The 16,695-nt window shown below is 41.0% G+C and overlaps 1 protein-coding gene across 1 annotated transcript in view; it reads left to right on the top strand.

Annotated features, from left to right (window-relative positions):
- Positions 1-16,695, top strand: part of LOC138973175 (centrosomal AT-AC splicing factor-like) — a 50,444-nt gene that overhangs the window by 21,959 nt on the left and 11,790 nt on the right. Inside the window, exons 5-8 of the mRNA XM_070345865.1 lie at positions 1,910-1,978; positions 4,565-4,714; positions 8,092-8,215; positions 15,983-16,115. Coding sequence (XP_070201966.1) covers positions 1,910-1,978; positions 4,565-4,714; positions 8,092-8,215; positions 15,983-16,115 — 476 coding nt within the window. The remainder of the gene's footprint in view (positions 1-1,909; positions 1,979-4,564; positions 4,715-8,091; positions 8,216-15,982; positions 16,116-16,695) is intronic.

A 16,695-nucleotide genomic window follows, 5' to 3' on the forward strand; every position in this document is an offset into this window, starting at 1 on the left:
CCCAGGGTCGAACTCGCAACCTCTCGCTTCCGAGCGCAAGTGCGTTACCACTCGGCCACCCTGTCCTCTATGTCTGTAAAGCATAATTACTTTTGGTTGGACTCATCCTGCATCCCAAAGATGTCACTCTTTGAAATGTCAAGTGGATTAAAACTGTGTTTTGAAAGTATATTCATGTGTCAAGTGGCTAAAGCTGTATTTTGAAAGTATACATGTATCAAGTGGTAAGTGATAAGCTTACCATCCCGAAGGAGGCAGTAACATGCCGAAATATTGATTATACAACTGTAGATATAAACGTACCTAACCTGGTTACTGGTGTGTTTTCTTTTTATTTAAATGTATCAAGTGGGTAAAGTTGTATTTTGAAAGTATTCATGTGTCAAGTAGGTAAAGCTGTGTTTGAAAGTATTCATGTGTCAAGTAGGTAAAGCTGTATTTTGAAAGTATACATGTGTCAAGACGGTAAAGTTGTGCTTTGAAAGTATTCATGTGTAAAGTAGGTAGAGCTGTGTTTTTTTTATCGTATTCATGTGTCAACAAGAGGTAAAGCTGTATTTTGAAAGTATTCATGTGTCAAGTAGGTAAAGTTGTGCTTTGAAAGTATACATGTGTCAAGTTGGTAAAGCTTTGCTTTGAAAGTATTCATGTGTCAGTTACGAAAAGCTGTATTTTGATAGTTTTCATGTGTCAAGTAGGTAAAGTTGTACTTTGAAAGTATTCATATATGTCAAGTAGGTAAAGCTGGTTTTTTGACTCACATGCGAAGCAAAAGTGAGTCTATGTACTCACCCGAGTCGTCCGTCCGTCCGTCCGTCCGGACGTCCGGACGTCCGGACGTCTGTCCGGACGTCCGGAAAACTTTAACGTTGGATATTTCTTGGACACTATTCAGTCTATCAGTACCAAATTTGGCAAGATGGTGTATGATGACAAGGCCCCAAAAAACATACATAGCATCTTGACCTTGCTTCAAGGTCAAGGTCGCAGGGGCCATAAATGTTGCCTAAAAAACAGCTATTTTTCACATTTTTCCCATTTTCTCTGAAGTTTTTGAGATTCAATACCTCACCTATATATGATATATAGGGCAAAGTAAGCCCCATCTTTTCATACCAGTTTGGTTTACCTTGCTTCAAGGTCAAGGTCACAGGAGCTCTTCAAAGTTGGATTGTATACATATTTTGAAGTGACCTTGACCCTGAACTATGGAAGATAACTGTTTCAAACTTAAAAATTATGTGGGGCACATGTTATGCTTTCATCATGAGACACATTTGGTCACATATGATCAAGGTCAAGGTCACTTTGACCCTTATGAAATGTGACCAAAATAAGGTAGTGAACCACTAAAAGTGACCATATCTCATGGTAGAAAGAGCCAATAAGCACCATTGTACTTCCTATGTCTTGAATTAACAGCTTTGTGTTGCATGACCTTGGATGACCTTGACCTTGGGTCAAGGTCACATGTATTTTGGTAGGAAAAATGTGTAAAGCATGTGAGTCGTATGGGCTTTGCCCTTCTTGTTTAAGTATACATGTGTCAAGACGGTAAAATTGTGCTTTGATAGTACATGTATTCATGTGTTAAGTAGGTAAAGTTGTGCTTTGAAAGTATTCATGTGTCAAGTAGGTAAAGCGGATTTTTTTTTTTATAGTATTCATGTGTCAAGTAGGTAAAGCTGTATTTTGAAAGTATACATGTGTCAAGACGGTAATGTTGTGCTTTGATAGTATTCATGTGTCAAGTAGGTAAAGTTGTGCTTTGATAGTATTCATGTGTCAAGTAGGTAAAGTTGTGCTTTGAAAGTATGCATGTGTCAAGTAGGTAAAGTTTTGTTTGAAAGTATTCGTGTGTCAAGAAGTTAAAGTTGTGCTTTGAAAGTATTCATGCGTGTAATTGCAGGAGAGAGACAAGATCCGTGCTGCAGACCAGGTCAGACAGGCAGTGAAATGGACGGGTATACAGCAGGAGGTGTGTTTACCAGTACCGCTGGTCTTACTTCACTGTATCCTATGAGCCTCACGGTTCTGTTTTTTAGTGGATGTTTTAGTGGATGCGTTATTGTTTTTCAGGAAATAATTATGAAAAAGCATTGCAATATAGATTATAAGACTAGCAGTTAGTCATGGTAAGAGTAACCTCCCTTACACAGCTAACAAAGCAAAAGTTACCTCCCTTGGCTTCATGAACATTCTATTTTGTTTCTTCTTCATATAGTTCTCTGAGTTATGGCGACCATAGACACACACACACACACACTTACATCCATTCATACCGTCCTTGAATGTATAACCAAGTAAGAGTTGCCTTCCTTTGCTTTTACACTACCTGTCATAAAAAAAATAGGCAGATACATTTTGCGATGTGATGCGGCCAGTTATGTTAAAACCAAGTATATATCCAGAAAGGTAATTCATTCCCCTATCGTATGAAATAAAGAGTTTTGTTTTTCATGAATTGATGTTTATGCCGGGGACCGGAGATCTGGAACACCCCCCAAAAGCAAATTCGCAAAAGCAAATTTGTAGACACTAAAATACAAAAAAAATCAAAATAAGCAAGACTGACCCCGTTTTTGATCTCAAATGGAAGAAAATTTCATACAGATCAGCTGTTGTGCCTAGCAGTGTTGTTTTGTCATTTTGAAAAAAACTAGTGTCAGCCTCGTCAGAAGCCGCAAAAGGCTTGTTTTGGCGTTATTTTTTTGTGGGCTATGTGGATAAATCTGTAATGGCTCGTTGTTTTACTTTTAAATTTGACATGAGTTTTGTTTACACAATTGCAGAAGAATGTGTAAAATATCCTGGTTTTTTTTATGAGTTTGTTGGACGTACTAGAAATTTTCAGAAAAGTTTTCTTAAACTGTAAGAACTTTTTTGCAGCATTTTGCAAACTTCAACACAAATAGATATTGCAATTTGGGATCAATTTTGGTACAAAAGCAACAAAGCACTTGGATGATATGGAAATGTGAACCCAAAAGAACAATTACGAAAAACAGGTCTTCCAACATCAAAACCCAGTCCGGCGCAGCAGACTGAACTGGCACGTCGCTCACAGCGATAGTAAGTGTTTATTCGCACTGTATTTATACGCCGCAGGGGCGTCACACGCTATGAAAAAGTGGTGGGGCTATCAAACAATATCAAGGAATATTTACTTTACACTTACTTGAACGTCAGTGAACGCACAGAAAGGCCCTGTCACGTTGTCCAGTGGGCAGTCACGCCTTTTCACTTTGTCTCAGTCAAACTTGACAGTTTGAGTGGCCTTGGTGGCCTGAAGAACGCTTGTCCCTGCCAAGTCTGATGTGGTGAACGTGCCAAAGATGTCACGACGATGGGGTGACGCTGCAAAGTTGTTGGCAACATGCACCAAGTCAATTCTGTCTGTGCGCTCCTTGTGCACATGAAGCAACATGAGATGGTTTAAACGTTCTTGCAGCATGTTGGCGCGAAGGTACATTTTCACCCTCTTCATGGCACTGAAAGAACGCTCGCTTGTAGCATTCGTGGCAGGCATCACCAGAACAAGTTTCAAAAGAACACCAACTTGAGACATCAGCGAAATTTGGCTCTTTTGCAGTCCCTGAACTACAGAGATAGAGAACCTGGCACTGTAAATAACCATGCTCAAGAACCTAGGTTGGGTTAGCTTAGAAGATCGAAGAAAAAACAACCGATTGGCCATGCTGTACAAGATCAACGCCGGCATGGTAGGCATTGAACCAACTGCCTTTTACAAGCGCTCTGACCCTAGATCTAGTAACACGAGGACCAAATCGAATTAATCAAGAACAAGATTACCACCCACACATTCTTCCACAGAACCATATCATTATGACAAACTATGCACTGAATGTAGTGATGAACTAAAAAGATCTACAGTACTAAATCACAAACTTAACTACACACCTTAGGAAATACGATAGCACAATCTCGTGAAAAAGCAGCAGACACACCAAATCGGAACTTTCTGTCTCTATTGCAAAAGAAGAGCGTTATCGAGTTCTTTCCCTTTGAGGCTCTCTTTCTCTCTCTCTCTCTCTCTCTCTCTCTCTCTCTCTCTCTCTCTCTCTCTCTCTCTCTCTCTCTCTCTCTCTCTCTCTCTCTCTCTCTCTCCCTTTCTCTGTTTTGTCTTTTCTTTTTTTAAGGGGGGAAAAAGTGGTGGGGCTCTAGCCCCATGGCCCCACCTGGATAAGACGCCCCTGCGCCGTGATATTTTACACATTCTTTTGCACTTGTGTTAACAATACTCATGTCAAATTTAAAAGCAATACAACGAACCATTACAGAACTACACGTTTTTTATCAACATAGCCCACAAAAAATGTTGTCAAAACATGCCGTTTACGGCTTCTGACGAGGCTGACACCAGTCTTCTTCAAAATGGCAAAACAACACTTTTAGCACAACAGCTAAACCAAACAAATTTGTATGGGTAGAACATGAGTTGTTTGTTCTAATATGTGTACCGGTACTCATTTCACTAAGGTTCTGAGTTCACAATGATGGCAAGTTCAAAAATAGAAAGTTGAGATTTTCCTGAATGTTATAGCTTGTGAGGTCATCCAGTGTGGGACGCGATGAGCCCGTTGCCCTGTCCAGTGTCAGTGTACCCAAGGATTCCAGGACTGCAGGATCAGTTGGCAAGAAAACGCTGTCTGCTTTTGGTCATGGTCTTACGTACATTTCAGCGTCATCGTTGGTGAGTGTTTAGCATTGCTTGATACAGTTGTACCTCCCCTAATAACCCCTCCATTGTATGTCTCCCCCTACATCACCACCCACTTTTCTCTGACACATTATTTCTCCTTTTATTTCTTAGTATTTCTTACCTCTATATTACGTCCCCTGCTGTTGCGACATACGACCAACGATCAGTGCACTTATATTTATAACGACTTTTCACAAAATTATCATGATTTTGTTTCACTTAACTTCATCTCCAAGTGAGTCAGTACACAAAAATGTGCTGAAATTCTCTCAATGTACATGGCAAACTGGTGTACAGCCACGTTTTTGTTATATCTAATTTAGCTCATTTCTGTATTTTGTCTAAATAAAGCTCATTAGATCTTTACTATTATTAGAATAAAGATCTTTACTTTATTCTGCAAAGAACTTTTCAAAAACTACCACTTTGCACACATTCAAAGTGGCAAAAATGCCAGTAAAGTAATCAACACTTGTCTTGTTACTGGCCCTGGCTACCTAAAACCAAAACTTGTGACGATGTCATCAAATTTTACGATGTACGATAGCAAATGTCATTCTGACGTTATTCAGGACAAATTGCCAACCATCATATTTTCTAAATCCGAAGCTGTTTTTTTCTTTTCCATGATCCATGACCAAGTGCTTAGATTTGCAACTATGCGCTTGTTTCTATATCTATATACGGCTTGTGTGTGTCTGTCTGTCACTTCGCGATGCACGGCCAAAGTTCTCGATGGATCTGCTTCACATTTGGTGGGCATATTCAGGTAGACCTCGGACACAATCTGGTCGATGAAAATTTTCAACACGTGCTCTCACCTCGCAGAGCTGAACCGATTTTGGTTTTTATGGTTTTTCTGTACATCCATTCCCAGTAACTCTTCCTTATCTTCTTCACTGTTTTGCGCGTTTATTTCCCTTCCTTCGTGTGGCGTCAATCGCGTACGGTGCGCCACTCACCCGGCAAAGCCGGGTACCCGACGAAGCCGGCGTACGGTGCGCCACTCACCCGGCAAAGCCGGGTACATTCGGTTCTACTTCTTCCCGGCGAAGCCGGGTATTCATCTAGTGAATCAATACATTTTCAGTGGAATCGCAATAGGGAAGTTTGAAGGTGACTAGTGTAATGTCCTGAATTGACAATATTTTTAAATAACTGTCAGGATTTGCAAGTATTGTGGAAGAGTTGCAAACCTCTTACAAACCGGAAACATGTGGTCGACCAGTTAAAACCACAATCGCAGCAAATAACTGCTAATATAACACTAATGTGTATGCTATGCTGTTTCCAATCGATATGATGCCTTTTTCTGTGAAAATCTGCAAATCAGAGCAATGAGTCACTTGATGGCCTGCAGTGATCGCTAAGCACTCATGTCAGTTTCCCACACTGCCGATCTCATGTGAACTTTGACAAAACACCTTGTCAGCTATCACTTGAGGCAAGTGATCCGGCATTGCTGCCACAAATCCTAAAGTCTGATGTGTATATTTTTGAAAGAAATGGGATTGTATCGAGCAGAGTCATTTATTCGCTGTGATCATGATTTTTTTGCATTAGTTTCAACAACACTGCCGCGGTTCTTTATGTCTGCAAAGAGTTATAAGTTTGGTACCTTGCATTTGGGACACTGTTCTTTGTTTTTAACCCAAACTTTGCCTGAAATCGTATGATTAATGTTGACATCGATGTGTAAGCTATCATTCAACCCCTGTGTGTTTATTGCTAACAATATTATTTAACTACTGAGCAGCTAGGGGGCTGGATTAAACAAGCAAAATGTATGTTTAAGTAAATAATGTAATAGTCAACTACAGGGTGACCCAACAAAAATGCAACCCTCAAAAATGCGAATAACTTCTACATCTGTTGACTGAATTACTCTATATTTGGGGGACATAAATATGAGCCTATGCATGACCCTGCCACAAACTGACAATTCTATTGATCAAATGGTTTGACGGTTGTGCAATTTGGAAGATGGTTACTAAATTCGGCGATCGACTCAACAGAACGAGGTTTGACATTGAGCGGCAGCAATACTTACCTAATTAAAACCCTTCAGACCTTAACTTTTCGGATTATCTGAATGTCTGAGTATACACAAACACTCCCTTCACCCCTTAGATCATCGATGACCTGAAGAAAGCAGTTACAGCTAGGCAATCCCCAAGCAGGAAAACTTTCGTGCCATTGACAATTTCGGAGATGTAATTTGGAACACATTATGGAGAAAAGGTAAGTATCGTACCATTTTACCTACAGACTCAAAACTTTGTAGAATGGTCGTGGACGAACTGAAGTGCATGCACAACAACTATGAAGATATTTGCCAAACTCAAATGACTGAAAAACGTAACCCCTTCGTTGTAAAGTTACACCCGCGCAATGTCGCACAACAATTATCAATGACATGAAAGCAATCATCCATGCGAAATGCCCTGAGCCTGCCTGTAATTGCTGTATCTAAGTCACTCATTGTCTTATGTTGATTAAAGAATACTATGTCATTTGAATTACCCCAAAGGTAACAATCTGGAGGGCTTCAATCGGGTTAGCTAGGCTACCGCTCAATTTTAAACCTTGTACATGTACTGTTGAGTCGATCCCCGAATTTGGCAACGTTTTTTGAAATTGCACAAAAATCAAACCATTTGATCTATAGAATTGTCACTTTGTGGAAGGGTCATGCATAGGCTGAAATGTATGTCCCTCAAATATGAAGTGATTCGGTCTACAGATGCAGAAGTTATTAACATTTTTGTGGGTTGCATTTTTGTGGGGTCACCCTGTAGTTAGTTACCATAATCGTTTAAAGGACACTGGTCTTTGTTTTTAACCCAAAGTTTGCCTGGAATTGTATGAATAGTGTTGACATTGATTTGTATGCTTTCATTCGACCCTGTGTGTTTATTGCAAACATGAACTGCCAAGTAGTAACGTGGCTGGTTTTAAAACAAGCAAAATGTATGTATGGGTAAATGATTTAATAGTGAACTAAACTAGCCAAAATATTATTGCACCCATTTTTGTACTCCAAATAAAGTATTCATTCCTTTGCCAATTCATTCAAACTTTCTATGCCATTAAAGGCAGTCAACTTTGATATCTGTCACACTTTTTTGTACCAATTAAAAAATCGACAAAAATGCACTGTCACACATTTTGAGTATGAATGTAACTTTTAAGTGAATTTATGTTATTTACTGCAACTTTCTGTCCAGAGTTGACATTGGAGAATTATGCAGCATGAGACGAAGTACAATAAGTATTAAAGCACATGAGACTAAAATGGATTTCAGGCTATAAATGTTTCTGTTGAATTTGTTAACTTGCTTTATTGTGACATTTTGATGTTTGTGCAGGAAGAGGGGGGAGAGGAGAGTAAGGGCAACATATATACAGGGGCCACACCTCCCTGGCTGATTGAAGATGGACTTAAAGGCAACGGAGAAATAGGTCCAACTGCTGCCACTTTCAGCCAGTACTGTAAGTTATAGCATAGAACATGAGACAATAGCAGGCCTTGATTATTTTGTTTCTTTAATGTCTCCTGCATGTTGAAGACCTTTTAGGGTGATTCCTAGAGCAGGGGTGCCCTCCTCAACCACACGGGTTTTGTCAAATAGTTTCCAGATAACACATCTTGCCTAACTCTAGAGCTGCTAATGTGATCAGTCACGGTAGCTGACATTACCTGCTATTCCGACTTGGTCGTGTGACAGACGTTTTCTTCCACACGAGATTACGAGTTAGACAATTAACGTAATCTCGTGTGGAAGAAAACGTCTGTCACATGACCAAGTCGGAATAGCATTTATGTCTCACAGCTTCAACAGAGGAAAGAACAAACACGTTTTGCGTACTCAAGCTTGACAAACCTAAACACAGGAGCAGCCATTGTGGAGAGATCTACTTTTTGACGGAAGTGACCGAACAACTTTGAATGACGTCTCGGTATATATGTGAATGATGTCACAGTCATCGTCACAGTCTGTATCTTTTGAAGCATCGCATTCTTCATGACGTCTTTCTGTGTCTGCATCCGCGAAATGTTTGTTCTTTTCGGGGTAGTAGTAGTGGCAAAGAAAGAAAGCGTGTGACATACATTCATATTTGCCCTTCTAACATCTAGATAACGATCACCTGCAGAAGACCTCTGACGGGTGTTACTGAATAATAAATCTTTGGACCACCTGTCTGACACCGCAAGGCAGTGTCAGTTTTGGCGCTTTTTTCCAAACTGTCCTATCATTCCTCCAAAAGCTGAGAGCTTACACCACATTCTGTCTTCAGACCATATCGCGCGCGTATCTCCAGACTCGGACTCAAGGCGCAGGGATCTATTTATACCGTGTGAGATGGAATTTTTTTACACAATACATCACGCATTCACATCGACCAGCAGATCGCAGCCATTTCGGCGCATATCCTACTTTTCACGGCCTATTATTCCAAGTCACACGGGTATTTTGGTGGAAATTTTTTTATCTATGCCTATACAATTTTGCCAGGAAAGACCCTTTTGTCAATCGTGGGATCTTTAACGTGCACACCCCAATGTAGTGTACACGAAGGGACCTCGGTTTTTCGTCTCATCCAAAAGACTAGCACTTGAACCCACCACCTAGGTTAGGAAAGGGGGGAGAAAATTGCTAACGCCCTGACCCAGGGTCGAACTCGCAACCTCTCGCTTCCGAGCGCAAGTGCGTTACCACTCGGCCACCCAGTCCTTCTACTACTAGAGTTAACCAGTGACTGACAACTACTGCTTTGGGTGTTTTTACTTAGTGGAAGCCTTTTATGAAGAGTTATTGCAAGTTAAACATTAAAGGCACACTCAGCTTCACGTAAACCATCAGTTTCTGGTCACAGACACTGCCAGGCTTTTACACAGAGTACACACACCCTTTCATTTAAATACTCACCGCTAGAGAACATCCTAGGTGCTCTCCGTAAAGAATGAGCATTTCTCAAAGAATTCATTTTTGCTTGGCCAGCCGGATTGTCTAGTACCACAATCAGATGCCTCGTTTTGGCGCTAGACCTAACTTTTAAAATCTAAATAATAAATTGACAGCTTAACACGAACAATCTTAAATCATGGAAGATTTCTTTTTTATCAAGACAAGATCAGTACAACTCGAAATTTTGAAAGTGTTAAAAAAGGGAGCCCGGAAGCACGTCGCGCAAGGTCGTGTTTCCCCAAGCAGACTAATTTTTGACTCACATGCGAAGCAAAAGTGAGTCTATGTACTCACCCGAGTCGTCCGTCCCGGCGTCCGTACGTCCGTTCGTAAAACTTTAACGTTGGATTTTCTTGGACACTATTAAGTCTATCAACACCTGATGTGGCCTGATGGTGTATGGTTACAAGATCTCAAAAAACATGTGCGGCAACTTGACCTCACTTCAAGTTCAAGGTCACAGGGGCCGTAATTGTTGTCTTAAAAACGACCATTTTTCACATTTTCGCATTTTTTTCTGAAGTTATCGAGAATGGCAACCTTAGCTATGTATGCTATACAGGGCAATGTAAGCCCTATCTTTGGACACCAGTTTGGTTGACCTTGCTTCAAGGTCAAGGTCGCAAGGGTCCTTTAAAGTTGGATTGTATACATATTTTGAAGTGACCTTGACCCTGAACAATGGAAGATAACTGTTTCAAACTTAAAAATTATGTGGGGCACAAATTGTTATGCTTTCATCATGAGACACATTTGGTCACATATGATCAAGGTCAAGGTCACTTTGACCCTTATGAAATGTGACCAAAATAAGGTAGTGAACCACCAAAAGTGACCATATCTCATGGTAGAAAGAGCCAATAAGCACCATTGTACTTCCTATGTCTTGAATTAACAGCTTTGTGTTGCATGACCTTGGATGACCTTGACCTTGGGTCAAGGTCACATGTATTTTGGTAGGAAAAATGTATAAACAGACCTGTTTACCAGTACGATTTGGGCGTATTTTGTACGCCAAAATATTATCGGTACGCAAATACGCGACACACGCACAAAATACGCATAAGAAAAAGTCTAGAATACGTTTTCCGGTGTTGGTGTGCTGATTACGGGATGGTACAACTGATACCGGTTTTGGTCGAAGGGAGATAACCATGACAGCGAGTCTTCAGCTGTGGAAACCTTGTTCAGTTGTTGGCTCGTGCGATCGTCTGGACAATCGTGGCAAAATGAAGCGGTAAAATGTGTCAGTTTCGGATGACTGTACCAAGTCTAAACAGCAGAAGCAGCAGATTTTCTTGGAGAAATATAAGAAAGAGCCAGGAATTGTGGAGTCGACTATGGGAAAAAGTCATGCACACTGCAAGTATTGTAAATCAGATTTCTCCGTTGTCCATGCTGGGAAATATGACATCGAACGACACTGCATTTCCAAAACTCACCTGGACAAGGTTGCTGCAAAGAAATCCGCTGAAAGCTGCCAAGGAATTATGAAGTTCATTCCCGCAAAGCAAATCCTGCCAGAAGAAAAGGCTGTAGTCCGTGCTGAAGCAATGTTTTCTGAGATGATTGTAAAATGAACTTGCCACTGTCAACCGCAGATGTTATTTCACGAACTTCATCTTTTCATTATCAATCTGTTTGCCCGGAAGACACTGGTTATATATAATGCTATAAACTGACAGGTAAATAAAATTGTTTTATCCCTGTTGTATTGGAAGGAGTTACATTCTGAAGGTGTTCACAAGACATGCTATTCTTACACAAACACGTACATTTTCCCTAGCCCATATGGCTTTGCTTGCAAAGTACACCAACTTTTTGAAAAATACACTCAACTTTTTGGAAAAGTACTCTTGCCTCGGGTTTAGGGTAAACAGGTCTGTGTAAAGCAGTTCTTAGTGTATGATGTCATTGCTAGGTTTAGTTATTTGACCTTGACCCTGAAGGTCAAGGTCATGTAAAGGTCAAGGTCAAGCATGTGAGTCGTATGGGCTTTGCCCTTCTTGTTTGCATATAGCTTGCTTCTTTGAAGCCAACCGCCTCCGATAAGTTTGTGGGACTCTCAGTCATTTGTTGCATTTTAGATTCAGAGGTAATAATAATAATTGTCAGTAAGTACTGGTGTCACATGACTAATGTGAACCAGTTGATTGGCTAATGGCGATGCGCTAAAACTGTTAGCGCACTCTTGGAGTACGCTAACTTTTCCACAGAGCGTATTCTTCCGCCCTTTGCCTAAGCGAGACTGTGCTCTCATCCTCAGAATTAATTAATGACATGTAGCTTATATTCTCCACAATACCAAATGACCATAAATTCCCTGCTTCTCAATTAAAGCAGAAGTGGGTTTTTTTTCTGACAGATTGCATGTGCCTGTGCCACAGTGCCACTGATCTAAAAATAGAAGCCGCTGTGTTTCATCTCATTTTCGCCGACTTGCATAGATTCTTCTCATATGCCGTACGTGTTAGTGGCATGTAGCTTATCATCCACATTACCAAATGATGAGTTAGTATAGAATTCCCAGCGGCTAACAGAAAACAAAAGTGTTATTCCGATAACGTACCAGACCAGCATTTGGAAGACTGACTCGATCGACTCTGTCATACGTAGCAGACTACACTGAAATACGACTGCATCAGTTCAGTAAATGAATGGTTTCTGAATTATTATTTCAAGGCAAGAACAATCGTAATCGAAAACGTGTAGGGTTCAGAACGTTCTTACCATATACTCAGTGCAGACTGCAGTGGTTCGATTGCCCTAGCCTAGCAGACGACATAAACCCCGCTCAGCAAATTAACATGTTGGGCAAATGTGAACGAAAAAGCTATGGGGATATAATACGTGTAGGGTTCAGAGCATTCTTACCGTTCATATTTAGTATCAGACTCCCCGATGAGTGAAGATACAACACGAGAAATATGCCACATTTATTTTGGAGGTTTCGAATCGCAAATAACGAAGAGCACAGTCCTTTCTCCGAGTTCAAATGAGGTCTCTCTGAAAGATCATCACTGTTCAGCTTAACGCTACACTGGAATTTACCAACAGAAATTAAAATGCAAATAAAAGAGCAAATCTCGAAAATAATTATTGAACTCAGCGCTATGCGCTTCGTTCAATAATGAATCTGGGATGTCTCAATAACTTAAATGATAATAAAACATTCTTTTATAGCGCTGTTCACCGCCAAATGGCAGTCTCATGGCGCTTTACATTAGACATTAAAATTCAACATTTTACGTAAGAAATAACATACAAGCATTAAAAAATTTCATAGACAACGACCACTTATGGTTATAGATAATCTAGAAAGAATTTTTTTAAAAAGATGAAAAATACGTTAGATAAGTAATAGACACATAGTTACACATAAAAAGTCTGACAATAAAACAGAACTTACATAAAACCGTACAGATCTGAAACAGAACGACTCATCACGCCATTGCGGCTGTGATCTTTGTACCAAGAGCCGGACTGCTCTGTTATCGATTTTGTTGTGGTGAAAATTTGACGATGGTCTGTCCGTACATTGGAGGTATGACCTGCTGTTGGGACCGAAAATGAGTGTCCGCGTCCACGTTTTGCAGGTGTCCGTTTAAGGGGGGGCAAATATAGAAGGAAAACACTCCGTGCCGAGCAAATGTGTCCGTACATGTCAGGTGTCCGCTCACGCCGGGGGCCGTACATTGCAGGGACAGCTGTACACAATAATGTGCTACAGTAAAACCTGCATCTAGCGGACCCTTATTTCGGCGGACACCTTAGCATAACGGACAATTCAAGTGAGGACGGATGTATTTTCCACTCAAAAACACCTGAAAAGAGCGAACACCTCAAAGGCGCGGACGCGGACACCCTTTTTTGGTCCCGATTGGGTTCGTTACTTGTCAACAACGGACAAACCCTTGAAGCAGACAGCTTTTAGCAGACGCTGGTCCGCCATCTTGGTTCTGCAAATAAAATCTCGCTGGTGATGTGAACGCGCGAGAAGCTTATTTTGTAAGCCAATGACAGCACTTAAAAGAAGTTGATTTTTGTATGGTGCACGCTCATTGGTCGATGCCGTGAACTCACAAAAATTTGCATTTCGGGTTTCTACTTTCTGTACTGTGATGCATCTTCCTCTCATCCTTCGTCTTCGTCTCATCATGCCAAAACGAACATTTTTGACTTTAGAAGAGAGAGTCGATGTCATAAAGAAATTGGACAAGGGGCTGTCCGTTCGAAAAGTTGCTGATGAGCTGAATTGCAGAAAAACTCAAATTTCCAACATAAAAGCTCTCACTCAACTCAATGCCCGTCACTCCTGTCAGGGTATGGGCCGCCAACAACAGCTCTCCAGAGTCCTCTGTCCTGGGCCATCTTTTCTATCTGACTCCAGGTGTAGCCCATCTTTCTGGTGTCGGCCTCCAGGTCGCGTCGCCAGGTGTTTCTTGGACGGCCTCTCTTTCGCTTGCCCTGGGGGTTCCACCTCAGCGCTTGTCTGGTGATGTTGGTAACATAAAAGCTGATCGAACACAAATTCTCAGTCAGTGGGAATCCGGTGCCAGATCGACGGCAACATGTGTTAAGAGAAGAAAAACAACCTATGATGAGTTGAACGAAGAACTCTTCGAGTGGTTTTCAACAGCTCGATCAAAGAATCTTCCCGTGAATGGCCCATTGCTTCAGGTCGTAAGAAACCGATTGCACCGCTCTCTCTCTCTCTCTCTCTCTCTCTCTCGCTCGTTCTCTGTCTCTCTCTCTGACTTTTTCCGCAAACCCCAGTGATAAACTTACTGATTGTGGTTTTGTACATACATGTTGCAGACTATCCTTGAACTTTTTCTCTTTGTCACTTTCTGTATGACTAATGCAGTGCCAGTTTAGAATTTTTATCAACAATTGTTTTTCTGAACATCAAGTTTTGGTTTTCATTTTTGACTCACATGCGAAGCAAAAATGAGTCTATGTACTCACCCGAGTCGTCCGTCCGTCCGTCCGTCCGTCCCGGCGTCCGTCCGTCCGTCCCAGCGTCCGTCCGTCCGTCCGGAAAACTTTAACGTTGGATATTTCTTGGACACTATTCAGTCTATCAGTACCAAATTTGGCAAGATGGTGTATGATGACAAGGCCCCAAAAAACATACTTAGCATCTTGACCTTGCTTCAAGGTCAAGGTCGCAGGGGCCATAAATGTTGTCTAAAAAACAGCTATTTTTCACATTTTTCACATTTTCTCTGAGGTTTTTGAGATTTAATACCTCACCTATATATGATATATAGGGCAAAGTAAGCCCCATCTTTTGATACCAGTTTGGTTTACCTTGCTTCAAGGTCAAGGTCACAGGAGATCTTCAAAGTTGGATTGTATACATATTTTGAAGTGACCTTGACCCTGAACTATGGAAGATAACTGTTTCAAACTTAAAAATTATGTGGGGCACATGTTATGCTTTCATCATGAGACACATTTGGTCACATATGATCAAGGTCAAGGTCACTTTGACCTTTATGAAATGTGACCAAAATAAGGTAGTGAACCACTAAAAGTGACCATATCTCATGGTAGAAAGAGCCACTAAGCACCATTGTACTTCCTGTCTTGAATTAACAGCTTTGTGTTGCATGACCTTGGATAAGGTCACATGTATTTTGGTAGGAAAAATGTGTAAAGCAGTTCTTAGTGTATGATGTCATTGCTAGGTTTAGCTGAAGGTCAAGGTCATGTAAAGGTCAAGGTCAAGCATGTGAGTCGTATGGGCTTTGCCCTTCTTGTTATTACATGTAATGAAAGAAAATGAAAGAAGTAAACATGCATAGACACTCTATTTACATTTATATATAAACATGCACACATACATAAAGTAAAACTACATGTAATTCATTTGGCTGCTGGGTTTTTTTTCTCCAAAAAAATGTTGGCACATTCATTTTCATAAGAAAGGACACCTTGCTACAAGGGACAGTGGCAAGGCTCCCCAAGAGTGTCCTTTGCTCGCAGGTTTTACTGTATTGCAGATACAGCGAGTTGCATTGAAATCACAAACTGATGACGAAATTGTGAAAAAAAGGAAAGTGTGTGACACTATGGCTCAGGGGTGAAATAAACCACAAAATCTGGTGTGTGGTTTATGCAAGCTAAATAGCCATTAAAACTAACTGTGTCATTTAATGCTGTTAAATGCTATTGCAAGTGTGTTCCATAAGGTTAGAACTGCTTTTTTCGTGAGAAGATTTAAATCGTTTTGTAAACCATTTGAGACAGACTGGGGCTTTAATGTTTTCTTGTCCTTGTGCAGTGAAAAATCTTCAAAAGCAGAAATTGCCAGCTTGCCGTGTTGGAGCAGAATTTAACCGCACAGTCAATACAACGACGCAATGGCTTCCTGCTTTTGGTCGTGTCTGGAGTAATGGACGACGTCTCGGTTCAAAGTAAGGTTTACATGTCCTCTCTGATTTGTCAAAAAAAGTGACACAATGGTGACACAAAAATGCGCCTGTTTTTAATTAAGCTGGCTTACTTTATTCTGGGATGAACCCCCCGAACAAAACTTGGATTTGTACAGCATGCATCACAATTCACACTACGTACTCAACCCCCACCCTTCCCCCCCTTTCAGCTCCCACACCCTCCCCTAGCTGTTGTTCCTGAGTTAGAGAACAAATGGCAAGTTGGACCTGGATGAAAAGCCTAAATGTCTTGACTGTGTGTGCGTGTGCGTGCATGTGTGTGTTACTGTGTGACTCCAAAGTGTACTGATGTGACGCTTCTGTTTGCAACAATGTTGTCAACATGAACTATGATGAGACATGTGATGGTTTTTACATTTACAAGTTTTGAATAAATGTTTTAACATAGACGGGGGATCGAGACGAGCGTGGTGATGGTGTGTGTGTGTGTGTGTGTGTGTGTGTGTGTGTGTGTGTGTGTGTGTGTGTGTGTGTGTGTGTGTGTGTGTGTGTGTGTGTGTGTGTGTGTGTGTGTGTGTGTGTAGAGCGATTCAGAGAAAAC

Source organism: Littorina saxatilis, linkage group LG8 (genome assembly GCF_037325665.1).
Source record: "Littorina saxatilis isolate snail1 linkage group LG8, US_GU_Lsax_2.0, whole genome shotgun sequence".
Classification (NCBI taxonomy): domain Eukaryota; kingdom Metazoa; phylum Mollusca; class Gastropoda; order Littorinimorpha; family Littorinidae; genus Littorina; species Littorina saxatilis.